Source organism: Festucalex cinctus, chromosome 13 (genome assembly GCF_051991245.1).
Source record: "Festucalex cinctus isolate MCC-2025b chromosome 13, RoL_Fcin_1.0, whole genome shotgun sequence".
In the NCBI taxonomy this organism is placed as follows: Eukaryota; Metazoa; Chordata; class Actinopteri; order Syngnathiformes; family Syngnathidae; genus Festucalex; species Festucalex cinctus.
Genome location: NC_135423.1, coordinates 5,306,060 through 5,321,058, shown reverse-complemented (window position 1 = coordinate 5,321,058; position 14,999 = coordinate 5,306,060). Strand labels below are relative to the sequence as shown.

The following is a 14,999-nucleotide window of genomic DNA, read 5'->3' as shown; positions in this document are numbered from 1 at the left end:
TTCTTTAATGTTTTTGTACACTTACACACAGTACAATTTTTTCTTTATTAAAAACATAACAAAAAAAGTGGTGTTTTGAGGAACAGGAACATATTTTTTACACATTGTGGAACATTTATTTTTATAAATTTAAAAGGTTGTTTTCCTGCTTTGGCTTCCAAGTGCATCGATTGAGGGGTGGCCAGCATTGCAGCTGCTGATTGGCTGCAGCCTGCGACAAGGGGCGGAGCATATAGTAACAATGGTGGAATGAGTGACGTGAAAGTGACATGCAGTACCTGAATTGTCCAGAGGTGGGGTTAGTTAGCCTCTCCTGTTTGGCAGGCGTCTCATTCCAATCCTGTCCATGGGAGGAAGGCTGAGGCGTCGCCGTGGCAACTCAATCACTCTGATAGCCACACAAATGACAACTGCACTTCAGGTACTACACAATATCTTTTCCAGTTTTTTTTAATTTAAAAAAAAAACATTTATACACTTAGTACAGCCACTATGGGGGGAAAAAAGTACCAAGCAAGAACTAAGTCATAATCTTATAAGGAGAAATGATTTTCTAATTAAAATATCATGAGAATAAAGTCAAACTATTCTCAGAAGATTCTAAATAATAACAATAATAATAAATAAATAAATAAACAAATCCTAATAAGATTACTTTTTTTTAACAAAAAATGCAACCTTGCTTTTCCTCAGTGATTAAATGCTATGATTATGTTAAAAAAAAAAAGAAAAAAAATGTAAATTTTAATATAATATGCTCTTATATAATACAATAGATTACTACCTTTTTTATAAAAAAAATAAAATTAAAATAAAAAATTTCCATGAGCTCTTTTTCTTTTGTGTTCTGACCTCTGCCCGTTGGCCCTATGTTTGGTGTTGACAGCGCCGACGGACAGCCGGTCCAGCAGCGACCCGTTGCCGGGCAAACTCGTCTTCCTCTTGGGCTCCGTGACGTCATTCTCCGCCTTCGCCCGACGATCCGGCCGGAGCATTTTGGTCCCGTCCGGGTGGGCGAATGCGGCCGGCCCGGCCCTCACTGACGCGTCGCCATCGACATGCTGGAAACGCCAACACAGGTGGGTGTGATCAGGCTGGTTCAAGGTGCACCACATGGACAAAAATATTGGGACACCTCAAGTTGTTTCTTCTCTTGTGGCTACAACAATAATAACACACTAAAAATAAATGATGTTGAATAATTAATTAATTCAATTCTAGGTGAAACATTAGACAATTTTAGTAGAATTTAAGTACACTTTTGATTAGTGATTTTTTTTTATCTTGTAGTAATGCGCCTTTTTCAGTAAATACAACTTTATTCTCAGCTGATTACAACTATTTTCTGACAACTTTTTCTCAAGTTGAATTATCCTAAGTATATTACTAATTCATCATACAAAAAAAACACTTTTTTTTTTTTTTTTTACTTTTTGATTTAAAAAAAAACAATAAAATTTGACCTTTTGCAAAAAAACAAAAAAAAACAAAAAAAAAACAAAGGGATTCTATTTAAAAAAAAAAAGAAATACTTTTTTGACAGGAAATTTGGATTTTTGTTTACTTTGGGAACTATTTATAGTTGGATGAACATACAGCAAGGATTCGAGATAGCCAAATCCTTTACGTCAGCAGATGTAATTTACGTCACCATCTTTAGCACATTCACTGCCAGCCAAGCAAAAAAAAAAAAATCATCATTTGCGTCTTTCTCCGTCAATGGCAGTGAATGAGTTAAAGATAAATAGGTCAAGGGCATGACCTTGAGTGCGTGGCAGACTTTTCATGTGTTGTGACAACAAAAAATATAAGTTCTTTGCTCTTCTTATGACCAAAAAGTTAGAATCCGTAGTGATAATTGACAAGATTTCAACATTTTGTTTTACTAAAAAAACTGAGATATTCAAAGAAATTAAAGACACCCAATCATATTTCTCAACAATGAAATAACGATTTAAAAATGGCAGCAAAAAACCTGCACACACCCCCTTTAATTCTCTTTATCGCGTCCAGCTGACCTGTTGTCGAATCGTCGGCTCGCGGGCGATGCATTCAGGCGCGTTGATGGACAGCAGACAGATGAAGAGCAGAGAGGCGCACAAGTGCATCTGCAACACACGGCATCCGAAACGCATCACTCGTCTGTGACACCTGCGACCCGGACGTTAGCATGTTAGCCTACAAACACATTTGCGCCGCGCGCTAACACCTGGAGCGGAATCCACGCGCACACGCGGGCCACTTTTAGCTCTGCTGACCGGGATGCGTATTGTCCAGCAACATCAGGCTAATTTTAGCATTTTCCACCCCTGCAAATAAACGCCTTTTGGACATCCAAAAACGAGCGCTCCCCCAAGACATTCGCTAGCGCACGCCAGCAAAGACGCGCATGCCGCCGACGTCAAACGCATTCTTGACGATGCACAATGTAGGTTCACGTGCACACTCACGCACGCGCGCTGCTGATGCTTGTCCGGTTCATGACGCGCACACAGTGAATTCTTCCATTCACAAAAATACCCCAGTCTTTCCTGACCTTCATTTTCAATATCAGTCAGACTTTGGTCAAAATGTTTAAGTGAAAACTGACTTTGAATATTTACATTTTATTAAAAAACAAACAAAAAAAAAACACGTAAAGTAATGAATAGATTAACATGCATCTGAATAAAATATTTATTGACTGATGATTCCACATTAAGACGTGCTGATTGATGCACCAGGATAAGCTACAAATATTAAAATAACACCAACATGCAAACATTAAATCATATTTAAGAAAAAAAAAAAGCTCAAATTATTTTCCTTTAAAAATAAGCGTCGTATCTCAGATGAGCAGATATCAACATGTGAGCTGCAGCAAGCATTTCAAAGTATTTAATCAATAACATTGAAAATCATGCTGCAAAAATTAATGACAAAGGGTTGAGTGAAGATTTTTTTTTTTTTTGTATAGTGTAACAGCATGCACACACCTGGTGCACGCACATACACGCATTACCTTCAACGTGTCCTCTTGTCTGTTGCCCTGTGCAGACTTGATGTCAGGTTTTATAGCAGCTGTCTGCCTGTCTGTCTGTCTTTCCAATGTGCAGCCTCTCATGTGACATCACTTCCTGTACCTCCTTTCCACTGTGTAATGTGTAAATGTGATGGCATCATCAGGTGAATTAGCCCTGGATAGAACTTTTCCTTCCAATCTCCTTTTCTTTCCCTTGTCTTCTCAATACTTAAATACTGCAAAATAATAATAAAAAATATATATATAAATGGGTTTTCACCTTACTGAGAGTTTCGACCAGGTCCATGTCTGTATTACAAAACTTGTTTTTGCAAAACTTGAGATGTTTTTGTAACCGGCAGCGATTCAACTTTTAAGAAGACCAGACTTGCGTGGTTTTAGCGGTGGACATGATTTTGCTTTGTGTTTCCGTCGCCACGGGCAGCAGCCTCCGCCCCGTGTCAGCCGTCACCCCCATTGGGGGAGGAGGGAGGGGGGTGTGTGCTGGCGACCTCCATCTCCTCGTCTCGCTCACCCTCGTTGAGAAAACACACCTGCGCTATTAATAGCGGCTAACGCGCTAATAATGACGGAAATAACCAGACCGCTAATTGGCGACGACTTTCTCGGGTCGCACTGATGTCATTCCACGCCTTCCACGCCCCACTAAATGTATATATATATATATATACATATATACATATATATATTATTAATTTTATTTTTAACCTTTTCAGCCAGGCAAAACAAATATTTAATTTTGTCATGTCTGGGTCATGTCTAGGGTCATGCCAGGGTTAAGTTTGAGTTCATGACCTGTTAAGTTGGGTTCATGACCGTGAGGTCAAGTATCTGTTCTGTAGTGATGTAACTAGCATCTAGTTTCAATTGGTTTTAGGATATGTGATGTTATGTGACATCAAGGGCTATGTGATGTCAAGAATCCTTAATCCCTTTACCTGGTCAACAGCCAATCAAATAATTCCATCTCAGTCCTGTTACCCACATGTCTAGCCACAACCAATCAGATCGATTCCTTGTCTGGATAAGCCTCCTGAGAAGTGTGTGTCTTTGTCGGATTATTACTTCTGTTACGACTGTCCTCTGTGGAACTCTCTTAGTTTTTTTGTCCAGTCAAGTTTATTCCACTCCTCGAGATGTAAATAAATAGTTAAAATCTTATTTGTGTCTGCGCTTTGGGATCCAACCTCCAGCTCATGACAAATTTGGATGCTTACTGTACTTGGCTGCTGTTTGCCATCAAGTCCGCTAGCTATTAGCCCTGACTGCTCTTCTGCTATCATGTCACCTTAAGGAAGTGTTTTTCAGAAAATAGTTGTTAGTTAGCAACAACAGAAAAAAAAAATCCTGACTAGTTGAGTTTGTGTATGGTGAGTCGTGATGAGGCCGAGGTTCACTTTAATAAGGTTTGTCGTCAGCGATGCTAAGCTACATAAGTAAGTAAGCTTTTCGTACGCAGAACTGTCATCAGCTCAATACATCCCTGGCATGAAATGGGGGTCCAGAACAAACCGGAAGAAATTCCCGCATCCTATTAATAAACAGCTTGAACTTCTAATATAAAAACGCACATTTACATCAGAGTGTGACGACGACATGCTAGCATTTTACCCCTTTCCCAGAAAACAGACAAGCTCTGACTAGAACCTGGAAGACAATGCGTCACCTTTTCTTGTTCCATTCCAGTTCTATACGAAACACACTTTGCTTGCCAGGAACTAGTTAGACACCATGAGGTAATAAACTTCGAAGACTGATTCAGACCTTTAGAGCCAAGCCATCACAGATGGCCTTACTGCAACCTACAATTTTTGACTGTGTGGTTTGTAGCAGTGTCATGTCCATGACGGCATGACCTAACCTGTTCAAACCTGAACTCAAAGCCTGATATTGTTTATTCATTTTTTCCTTTCGGACACATTACAGTTTACATCAATCACATCATCCAGAATTCAAGCACAAGTCATTTTCTTAGCATAGCTGCTGTCTGAGCACCATAAGAATTACAATGTCTGTGTTTTCCACGCTTCTACCACAAGAGATGCACCTCCTGTCCACTAGGTGGCAGCACTGAAATGAGGAGATAGCTGCGATGTTCCGCCAAGCTATGTTAGCACAGCATGCTAATACGGAAGTCATGTTGGATTCCTGTTGACAATAAAGACTCTGAAATGTGAATTGTAAAGATTTGTTTCCACCAAGTACACTACAACTTAATTACAGTACTTGGTACCCCGATAGAAGTTTGCCGAAAAAATGGTACACTAGGCCCTATGTGCTTTTTGTAAATGGAAAACCATGCCAAATTAAACTGTTTTCTCATTGGCTAGCAATTAGACAAGCAATGTAGGATGTTGCCGCTAAAAAAATAGATAAAAATAATCTTTACATTTACTCAAATGTATTATTTAAACTGATTAAATGCCCAGCTCAAACACATTCACAAACACACACAGGCATTGCTAACGTGACACAGGTAATATGGGTCATTAACGCATTAAAGAGTTAGCAAACCGTCTTCTTGACTGGACTTTGAGGATGCCAATCACGGGACCTCGTGTTCATTGCATTTCATTCATTACGGACTTACTTGTAACACAATACACACGCACAAACATGCAGACTTATCCAATATCTGAACGTCATGTTCTAGCTCAACAAAAAGACGTTCACAATGCTCACGTCTGGCACGTGCCAGCGGGGACCTCTATCAAACAGCCAATGGGAAGACTCGCAGACTGGCGATGCCGCCCGGCGCGCGGGTCGGCACGCCGCCGGGCGACACCCGAGCCCTCTCGCTGTTAGTAACGTGTCATTACGTCGCCGCTCACAGTGGAAATAAATCCTCATGATATAATGTTTGTGGACGATTGTAACAAGACCGCAATTCTTTTGCAGGATTGCAGGTGACGCATCCGGCAGGAGAAAAGGACGTCGAAACTCGGATTGGAAGTCATTGAGGATTGAGGAGTCTCGATATGTAAACTGGTATTTGGGGTGAAACAGAACTAGAAAAAGCTAGAAGCAAACATATTTTCTGGAAAAACAAGCGATGCTATTCTTCGTTTTTGTTGTTGTCGCAGAACACTTTTGTGGGTGTTAAAAGATCAGTCAAAATGGCTGCCAGTCTGATCAACTCGAATGAGTTAACATAAGCATCCCCTGAGTGTCTCAGCCAATGACATTGCAGCATTTTAGGGCAAATTAACCATTTCATGTCAAAGCCAAAAGGCAGAGTTAGCTTTAGCAGCAGTAGCTTTTGATAATCATGTAATAATTTTGCCAGGTCATGGTATGTCAGGGTTACCTGTTTGACATCTATTAAACCCGACACAAAAAGGAGAGAAGACACTCAGTTCAGGGCTCGCGAGGAGAGAGGAGAGGAACTGACTGACACAATTCACTCCTGCACTCTCTTAAGATTCCTCTCCTCACCCTCTCTTTTTATTTGGTTTCCTACGCCCTTTCCACGCCCCTAGTTACATGGGTGTTCCAACCCTAAAAATACAAATGCAAGGCATAGTTGGAACACAGTGTACTTGTTGTCTATGTGTTGTGCTTGTCAGTGGTAGATTGCTGAGTACATGTGTGGTCAAGTTTGCAATCATTTGTTAACAGAAAACAGGCGACCTCAGCAGACTGGCTCGAACCATTCTGTTGCGTTAGATGTTGTGGTTCTTCAGCGTTTTGAGTTATCTTCAAATAGCCAGGCTATGCGAATGTGAGTGGGAACAGAGCAAAGCATTCTTCATTGCAAACAGAAGCAGTTCTTCATGGCAGCAAATGTATAATAACTTATTATTTACAATTATTCCTACACTATATTACTACATTAATTGGGAAATGTATTTTAGTGGCTTGGTGAAGAAACGCTGCATCCAGCAATGATTTTGCAACGGAATCGATTTGTGCTCGCTTTTAATAAGCTAACAGTGTTAGCATCTCATAGGAGAAGGAGGATTAGGAGAAGCAGCAGTAAAACAGGCAAAAATCCAGAAGTCAGTGGGTAAGGCAATTTGCATACTGGGTGTGGCTTAACTAAATGCCAGACTGCATAACAAGTCTCAAGTCAAGATGTAAACATTTCCACAGGTTCCCACTGATCCGAATGTATAACTAGATAGCTGATAGGCCAAGACCTTTGAACTCATGGGGCCGCCATTTTGCTCCTCTCGGCATACGATCGTATACATTTACAGTATCGAAATTCAAGAAAATTTGAGACAGTACTTTGTAGAAACAGCATGATTTGTGATGTTTCAAGAGGACTTGAGACATTTGACAACTTGCCTTAAATACATGTATAAACTATGTCTCCTCTGTAGTCTATCATGTAGTTGATAGTACTCTGGTCGTGAGATGGGTGGAGCAAGATGGCCACCCTGTGACTTCAACAGCTTGCACGGGCGTGTACCGGCTATCCAGTCATATATTCAGGTCAGTGGGTATTCCAGAGTACTGGATCCCAAAATGTTCTCGAACCCGCTGACTTGGTTTTAGCGCTCACCAAAAGACCAGCATGTCGCCAGCGCAGTTCTCCAGATGGAACATACGTTTGACTTTGTGCTTTAATTTGACACTCGATGGGCGGGCAAGTCACTCCAGACACACAAACTTATTTATATACACCAGAAGTCAATTTTCCCTCTTGAAAGCAGCTGCTTGGACCCCCACAGCCCCGCTCACTTTGTGCCGGGGCGAGGGAGGTTGAAGGTGTGTCGGTGACGTCTCACTCGCCCTTTCTCGCGGCTGCTTTAATTGGCCTCCAGCTCTCAGCATGCTACTATTATTTGGGGGTCTTAGCTGAGATTAGCGGCAACAAGCTCACACCTAATCATATACTTTCTGATGGACGCGCATACACAGAAAACAATGTTGTGGGGTGTGTGTGCATGCGTCTGTATTTTTGCAGTGACCTTCTGTACACAAAGTCAAACGCTCCATCTGAGCCTCTTTAGTTCACCTCCACAGGGAACACTCAAGGTTAACCAGGCAGGCTAACGCGCTAACATGCTATCGTTTTGCGATGTTGTTGTAGGTAAAATGTTCTCGATGTTTTCCAAAACACACAAGGTTAAATTTGATGTTGTCTTTGTTTCTTAAAACACATTAGCTTTGTCCAGGTCTCCCACTTGTACTCCAAGTTGACAAAAACATACGTAACTGCTAACGTTGACGTGCGGCGCCGCGAGGACCTGCCCTCCTGCCGTCAAAGGAGTCCAGCGGCGAGCAGACTGCCGCACCCGCCGTTGTTGTCCGACAAATCCCGTCGGCCGTCTCTCCCCCGTCATTAGGTTTCCCAGCAGGGGGACGCAAAACGGGAGGCGGGCCGGGCGGGATTTAGCATCTGTGCTCACAACCGGGGTTAGACCACCAGGTAGTCCCACAAGTCACTTATTTGGGATTATGGACACACATTTTAGCATGGAGTAGAGTCTAGTCCATGCTGATATTGGCCCATGTCTATTGGCTAGTTACTAGCCAATAGACATGGGCCAATATCAGAATCTGACGGGATGCTAAGTAAGAGCAAAAATTCTACCATTTCACTGTATCATGGTATTGCAATTACAGCTTTAAAATGTACTGTTTTGAAATGTTTGGGTAAATAACTGAAGTTTGTTATGCGACTTAGCTAGTTATCTGCCCGTGTAGCAAGTCTATAGTATGTATTTTCACCCTCGTAGCTCATAGCAAGCGCTCATTTTAAGACAACCTGAAGGTAACGTCTAATATAATGGTTGGATGAAACCAAAGTTGAACTTGGTGTCTGCCCGCCTGGCTCAGGATCTGCCGCAGGCTAGCAGCTGGGTAATCCCACATCCCGCAGCAGGCCGCTGCCGTTTGTCCGACGACGGCAACCATGGGGGCTAATTGGAAAACGAGCGACCTGGCGCGTCGCCGCGGCAACAAGCCGGACATCAAAGTGGCTAACCTGCCGAGTGACACGCCCACCTGACACATACACACAAAAGTTACTGCACTGAATTTGACTTGTACATATGGTGAACACAATTAAGGATCTTGTGCCGTTCCATAATAATAGACATGAAGCACCTGATTGGGTGCAACGTGGACTTCTCGACATGACACAGATGAACCCATTAGCCGCAAAGCATGATGGGAAAGGTTACAGTGTCATAAGTATCCTCGTGTCCTATTTATTTTCCTAGTGTCATATATCTACTTTCTCCATATTTTAAATATTATAAATCTACTTTTTTGTATCTTACAATAGTCTCATCTTGTCCTGTTTTTATTTTCTTCATCTGTCGTGTGTGCAAATTTAATTGTCTTAAAATTCTTTTACACAAAATTGGTATCATGTCTGCTGCGCAAGTGATATGACTGTAGTGACGCCATAGGTAGCGTGGAGAAATGAATGACGTCACAACAGGCCATGACTATGATTGGGCGAGCTCAAGCTGTGATTGGTTGTCTTGTGTAGCGGGTACGTGTGCGCGCGCGTGACTTTTATGGTGAGGAGAGGATCTTCTGAAGCTGCATCACGTGCCCTTTTTATATTCTCTGCTAATTTTTCACACGTCTAAATACTTATAATTTTTTTTTTTTTTTTTTTTTTTTTTTACTTGCTGTGACTTTGGACGTTAGAGGCGCGCGTGCACGTGGCGAACATCCGCGGCTGCGCGTCTCTGCGGTGAGTTCACTTTCACTTTTGTATGTCGGTGGCTTTTATGCTTCACGCTGTGGCAAGAAATGCTGGATGTTTATTATGTTTATCTTTACATTTTTGCGATTTACTGAATCACACAAGACGACATTCATTTGGAGTCTATTTCAAATGTGTTTTTTGGGTTTTTTTATTTAAGATGATACTTTTTTTTTTTTTTTTGCAATGCATGTGAACCACATGGACGTAAATAATGAATTGTGAACATGTTTTTTTTTTTTTTTGTCATATTGACATTGCTTCAACGTGATATAAAAATGATAGTTTCCGTAAGTTTTATTACAGTATTTACATAGTATAAATATGTAAATTGCAATGTAGTTTATGGCGTAAAAAAAAAAAATACCAGCAGTAAATTCAAGAGATAATGTTCCACATAGTTAATTTGAAATAGGCTACTTATTTTAGAAATATAATTACTGATAAATACATTAAATAAGTCAAACTGTATTATTTATTGTATTTTTTATTTCAGTTGATGGTTTATTCTAAAATTCAAAAAAAATGTGTAAATTGTATTTTTATATATTTTGTATTTGACAATGTTTTATTGTATTTTTTAGCATGTATTTCTATTTTTTTTCTATTTTTTTTTTTTTTTTTTAGTAATGCACAGTTTGTATATATCTTTAATTCCCCTTTAGGCGAGATTCTTGTCCGTTTCCATGGAAACCCGAACCTCCACGTGGTCCCAAATCGATCAATGTGCCGTCACCACCAATGTCGGAGAGAAGCGTCACAATTCCTCGCGCGCGTGGGGTTAGTCGAAAAATATTTTTATTAAGTAATTTTTAAATTATAATTTAATCAGGTGGTCAATTGCAAACGAATTCAGGCTTAAACTGATGTTAAAAGTTAATTGTGCGTGTCAGAGGAGTGTGTTTTTAAAAGGTCTCCCTCTGCTGGTGGACTTTGGTCAGAGCAGCTCTCCCATCACCTCCAAAGGAACAAACAGGTAGCATGCTAATATGCAACATGTTGATTGTATGACAAATCAAATAAAAATGTACTTGTTTGAATACAAACTTGCTAAATGTAGGTTTATGTGCGTGTGAATGGAATGGTCAGCTTGAGGAGACGCTGCTGCAGCGGGAGGAGGAACTGAGCCGCCTCCAGGCGGAGAACGACAAACTGCGGAAATTCCTCAACTCGTCTTTTGTCAGGAATTTGGAAGACACAGCTAAAGTGAGACACACTTTGACACTTTCGCACTGTTTTGAGACTGATTTGCCGGTCTATGTCCCGGTGGACACAGCAGTCACTCAGAACACAAATCAATGTCGTTGTGCAGGGGTCGAGCCCGGACAGGACCACGAATCTGAACAGGAAGTGGCCCTACCATGTTGGCTCTTTCCAAAACTCCTCTCGGCGCCACCTTCAGGTCAGCAAGCGTCTTTGCCGAAATCTCAGCGCCGAGTTCAGTTCCGCCGAATCCAGTTCCTCGTCTTCCGAGCCCACGCTGGACCTTTGGGTTCTGAAGACTCTTGGTCTGAAGGACCCAGACACCATAGACACATCAACTTTGCCAACTGTGTACCAGCAAAACTTTGCAGTCTCACCGGACCAAATCGAGAGCGACCAGTCAGACTGCAGCTACGGGAGCGCCGGAGGTCCGCAAAGTCCTCTTGCCCTCATGACGTCCACTCCAAACCACACAAGTCCACCATCAGTCCACCAGTTCTCCGAGGAGACTCACTTCAGCCAGTCTCCTTTCAGCACTCCGGTCCAGAACTGGACCCCGGAGAGTCTGTCACAATTTGGTGGGTCTGAAGATGGACTTCCGGATTTGGCCTTCACAATGTCCCTGAGCCCTGCCAGTAGCGTTAAGACACTCAGCTACCCTCAGGGCCAGGCTTTTGTCAGGAAGGACCCCCAAGGACGCTGCAACTTCACTTGGTTGCCCACCCACACCTCCAGAAACCAGAACCCAGGAGGTGGACTTTAGAAGGGCGTAGAACCTTAGCGCCGACTCAAAGATTCTCACGAATAAGTCAGTCTTGATGACAGAGTTACACCAAAGTACATTGGAATAGAAATTGTAACACGACTGACCACATTGGAGGGCTTCACTAAATTCATTTTTGTCTCTTTAACTACCCTAGTTGGGCATCTTGGTTGCTAAGCTAATAGCTCTAGTATCTCGCCGGTACCTTTGTCACTACGAGACAGAGAACCAGGGAAAACAGTTAAGATGGTTCCTGTTGCTAAGCTAATTAGCTCGAGTGAAATAACCAGACGCAGTTTAGATGACATGTAGATGTGCTGAGTTCATTTTGAATTTGAAATGCTAACACTTGCTAAGATAATAGTTGTTCCATGTCGGTTGTCATTAAATCAGAGCGACTTTGACTTGCCTTCTGTTCATTTAAGGGCATCAAATTTAGCTGATTGTTTGTAGTAAGATATAAACATGGTGATATATGTTCGAAGTACGAGTAGTATCATTTGATAGCTTCTACACCGAAGAAATTAAATCCATTTCATCCCTTTTGGTGACTTGGTTGCTAAGCTAGCATTTCACCTGTTAAGCAAGTGAAAAGTTCTACGATTTAATAAAATGTTGTTCAGTTGACTTACGACTTTCACATTCACACTTTTGTGCTTATACATAACCAAAAGAATTCAAGTCAATATAATGTACAACACATATTCGTACATGCATACAACACATTTAACTGAAAAGACGACTAGTATTTGTAAAATAACAAAAATAAACTAATGATAATAATAGTGAAAAAAATGTCATTACAATCTAGAAAGAGCTATCATAATTTCATATTTGTTTAAATGCCCAATAATTATGACATTTTATATTACAATTTTGACAGTAACTTTAGCAAAGACAAATAATGAAAAGTTGTAATTAAAAAAGTTACAATAATATAATATTTATTGCATATTTTTTTTTTAAATGCTATAATCAACAAAAATGAGACAGCAAAATAGTAATTAAAACAATAATTCTGAAAGTTTGTCATGACAATTGAGAGACCCTCAAGGAATATGTTCATCAATGACAATGACTCCGCATTTATTACATTTGGAATTAAAATGTAAGAATCATTTCATGTGTTTGAACGAAAGCATTGGCGCCGAAGCACGTTAGCATGTTAGCCGCTCCTTTAGCTCACTTACAAGCTTGGACAGAGTACCGCCTCCTGGTGTTTCACAACAGTTGGTGGTCCCCGGAGACCCCCGCCTCCCCACTTCTCCCACTGCATGTAACAATAGAGAGAGTTCATCTCCCTTGGGGTCCCCGAAAGAGCGAGCCCGGTCCCTCGAGATACGTCGGGGAGGCCGCGCGGAAGCCGGGATGTCCGAGTGGTCTGTCGCTAATAACACGGTTAGCCCTGGGCGGGGGGGCCGCAGATGTCAGCCAGATTGGTCGCATTTGAGCGGAACGCGGGAATGTGAAGGAGGGTGTGGTGGGGATCACACAGAGATCACGCGGGGACCCTCTCCGCTGACGGGTCATTAAGGAGGACGGACACGAAACTCAATCCGTCCTCGGACGAGCGTTCTTCAGCAAGTTGACAGCTTGAACGCTCGACAGGTCCTACAGTATGACGCCCACTACCCACCCTAACCAAAAAAAAAAAAAAAAGTAATGAGTCTACATTTCTCACAACTCTACTTCTCAGAGGCGTGCAGACCAAAAATAATGCTGTCGTGGGTTGGCAGACGGAAGATTCATTTTATATCCTTTGATGCACCTTCATAAATGATCATTGACGGCTGGGTGAATATTTTTCACGGGTTTTCGTGGAGGACCTAAGTGCATGGAGAAAGGCTTTTCAGCTAACACTAACCTTACATTGGCCTAATCCCTAAAAGCCTCACTGCTAATACAAGGGTTGCCAATTGTCTCGTATTAGCCGGGACGCCCCGTATTTTGGGCTAAATTGTTATGTCCCGTACGGGACCTCAAAGGTCCCGTAAAATAATTCTCAATTCTTACACGAAATGCAGCAAACGGCATTTTTGCCATTTTTGGACCACGGCTGCTCCCGTAGGTTGACAAGTGACAAGGAAGTCGCTCGTAGCCAATAAAATGAGTCGCTGGGTGTGACGTTATGTGGAGATCTTGCAAGGTAAGAGAGGCAACTAGAGAGAGAGAGGCACTTCCTGGTTTCGTCTCAGCTTCATGTCGCCTACACTCTAAACGCCGATGTTAATACGTCGGTTGCGAACGTATCAGTGGGAACAATACAAGATGTTTTCTCGTACTATTTATGAACAAATATTGCGAGAATTTAGCTTGCTGGCAAGTTTCGCAATCAGCGCTTAACACGGCAAACCGCACTCGACAGGTCCTAGATCAGCTAAAACGGCAATGTCACGAAGCACGGCACCTGTCAGCCAATCACAGGCATCAGGCATCGTCACGTGCATTTGTTGTAGTGGCTTATACTGCGTAAGTGGCTAGAAAATAATAATAATAATAATAATAATAATAAATTTTTTGGAACCTGTTTTTTTTTAGATAAAGAGGCAAATTGTGGTTTCTTTGAGGTTTTGTATGAGGTTACATAAAGATGGCCTGCAATAAGGATTAAAGCGAATGTACAAACTTTGTGCATTTGGAATCTAATCAAAATATACACTGATTTCACACATCATGCTCACACCACCATGACACCGTTCCGTGCACCTGTCCCTAATTTCGGGATGAGAAAGTTGGCAACCCTAGCTAACACTCTACCCTAAGACAGAACCCTGACCGTTAAACCAAAAATCTAATTCACCCTAAACCATAAAAAAAACTCTAATCTATACATAAATGAAGTTGTCAGGATGAGTAACTGCATACAACAACATGCTAAATGCTAACATCAGTCAACACGTGAGTGCACAGAAACACGCTAAAATTCACTAAAGAACAACGCAAAATACTCCCCAAAATATGTAAGAAACATAAAAGAACAATGTGGAACAACTGCGCCAAGAAACATGTGAAGTTTATTTCACCAAAGAACTCGACTAGACTAAAGAATGTCCAATACACCGCGGGAAACAATACAAAATACACGCAAATGTTTGAGGAGAACAGTGAGTGTTTGAGTTCTTTGGATCAGATGTCAGCAGGCGCGTGTATTAAGCGCGCAACTCAATAGTGGAAAACTTTGACACACGCACGCACACTGTAAACAATACAGTACAATACCGCCATTAGCTTAGCATTAGCGGTAGCAGCTTAGCCAACAAGTACAGTGTAATTAATAACCAGTTCAGCAGAAGTGTTGAATTCCATCTGAGTGTTGACATACATTCCACTCAACCTTCATC

At 41.6% G+C, this 14,999-nt stretch overlaps 2 protein-coding genes across 2 annotated transcripts; one reads left to right on the top strand and one right to left on the bottom strand.

The window, feature by feature from the left end:
• Positions 1 to 14: 14 nt before the first annotated feature.
• Positions 15 to 3,479, bottom strand: ostn (osteocrin). Its single transcript, XM_077541717.1, is given in 7 exon segments — positions 15 to 211; positions 279 to 388; positions 853 to 1,061; positions 2,019 to 2,108; positions 3,002 to 3,079; positions 3,081 to 3,140; positions 3,390 to 3,479. Coding segments are annotated over 6 exon segments (612 nt in total). The 3' UTR covers positions 15 to 211; positions 279 to 303.
• Positions 3,480 to 9,380: 5,901 nt separating this feature from the next.
• On the top strand, positions 9,381 to 12,062 carry gmnc (geminin coiled-coil domain containing). Its single transcript, XM_077541713.1, has 5 exons — positions 9,381 to 9,680; positions 10,358 to 10,472; positions 10,586 to 10,668; positions 10,782 to 10,898; positions 11,005 to 12,062. Exons 2-5 carry the CDS (start codon positions 10,379 to 10,381, stop codon positions 11,656 to 11,658), a joined length of 948 nt encoding a protein of 315 aa, XP_077397839.1. The 5' UTR covers positions 9,381 to 9,680; positions 10,358 to 10,378; the 3' UTR covers positions 11,659 to 12,062.
• Positions 12,063 to 14,999: the final 2,937 nt, after the last annotated feature.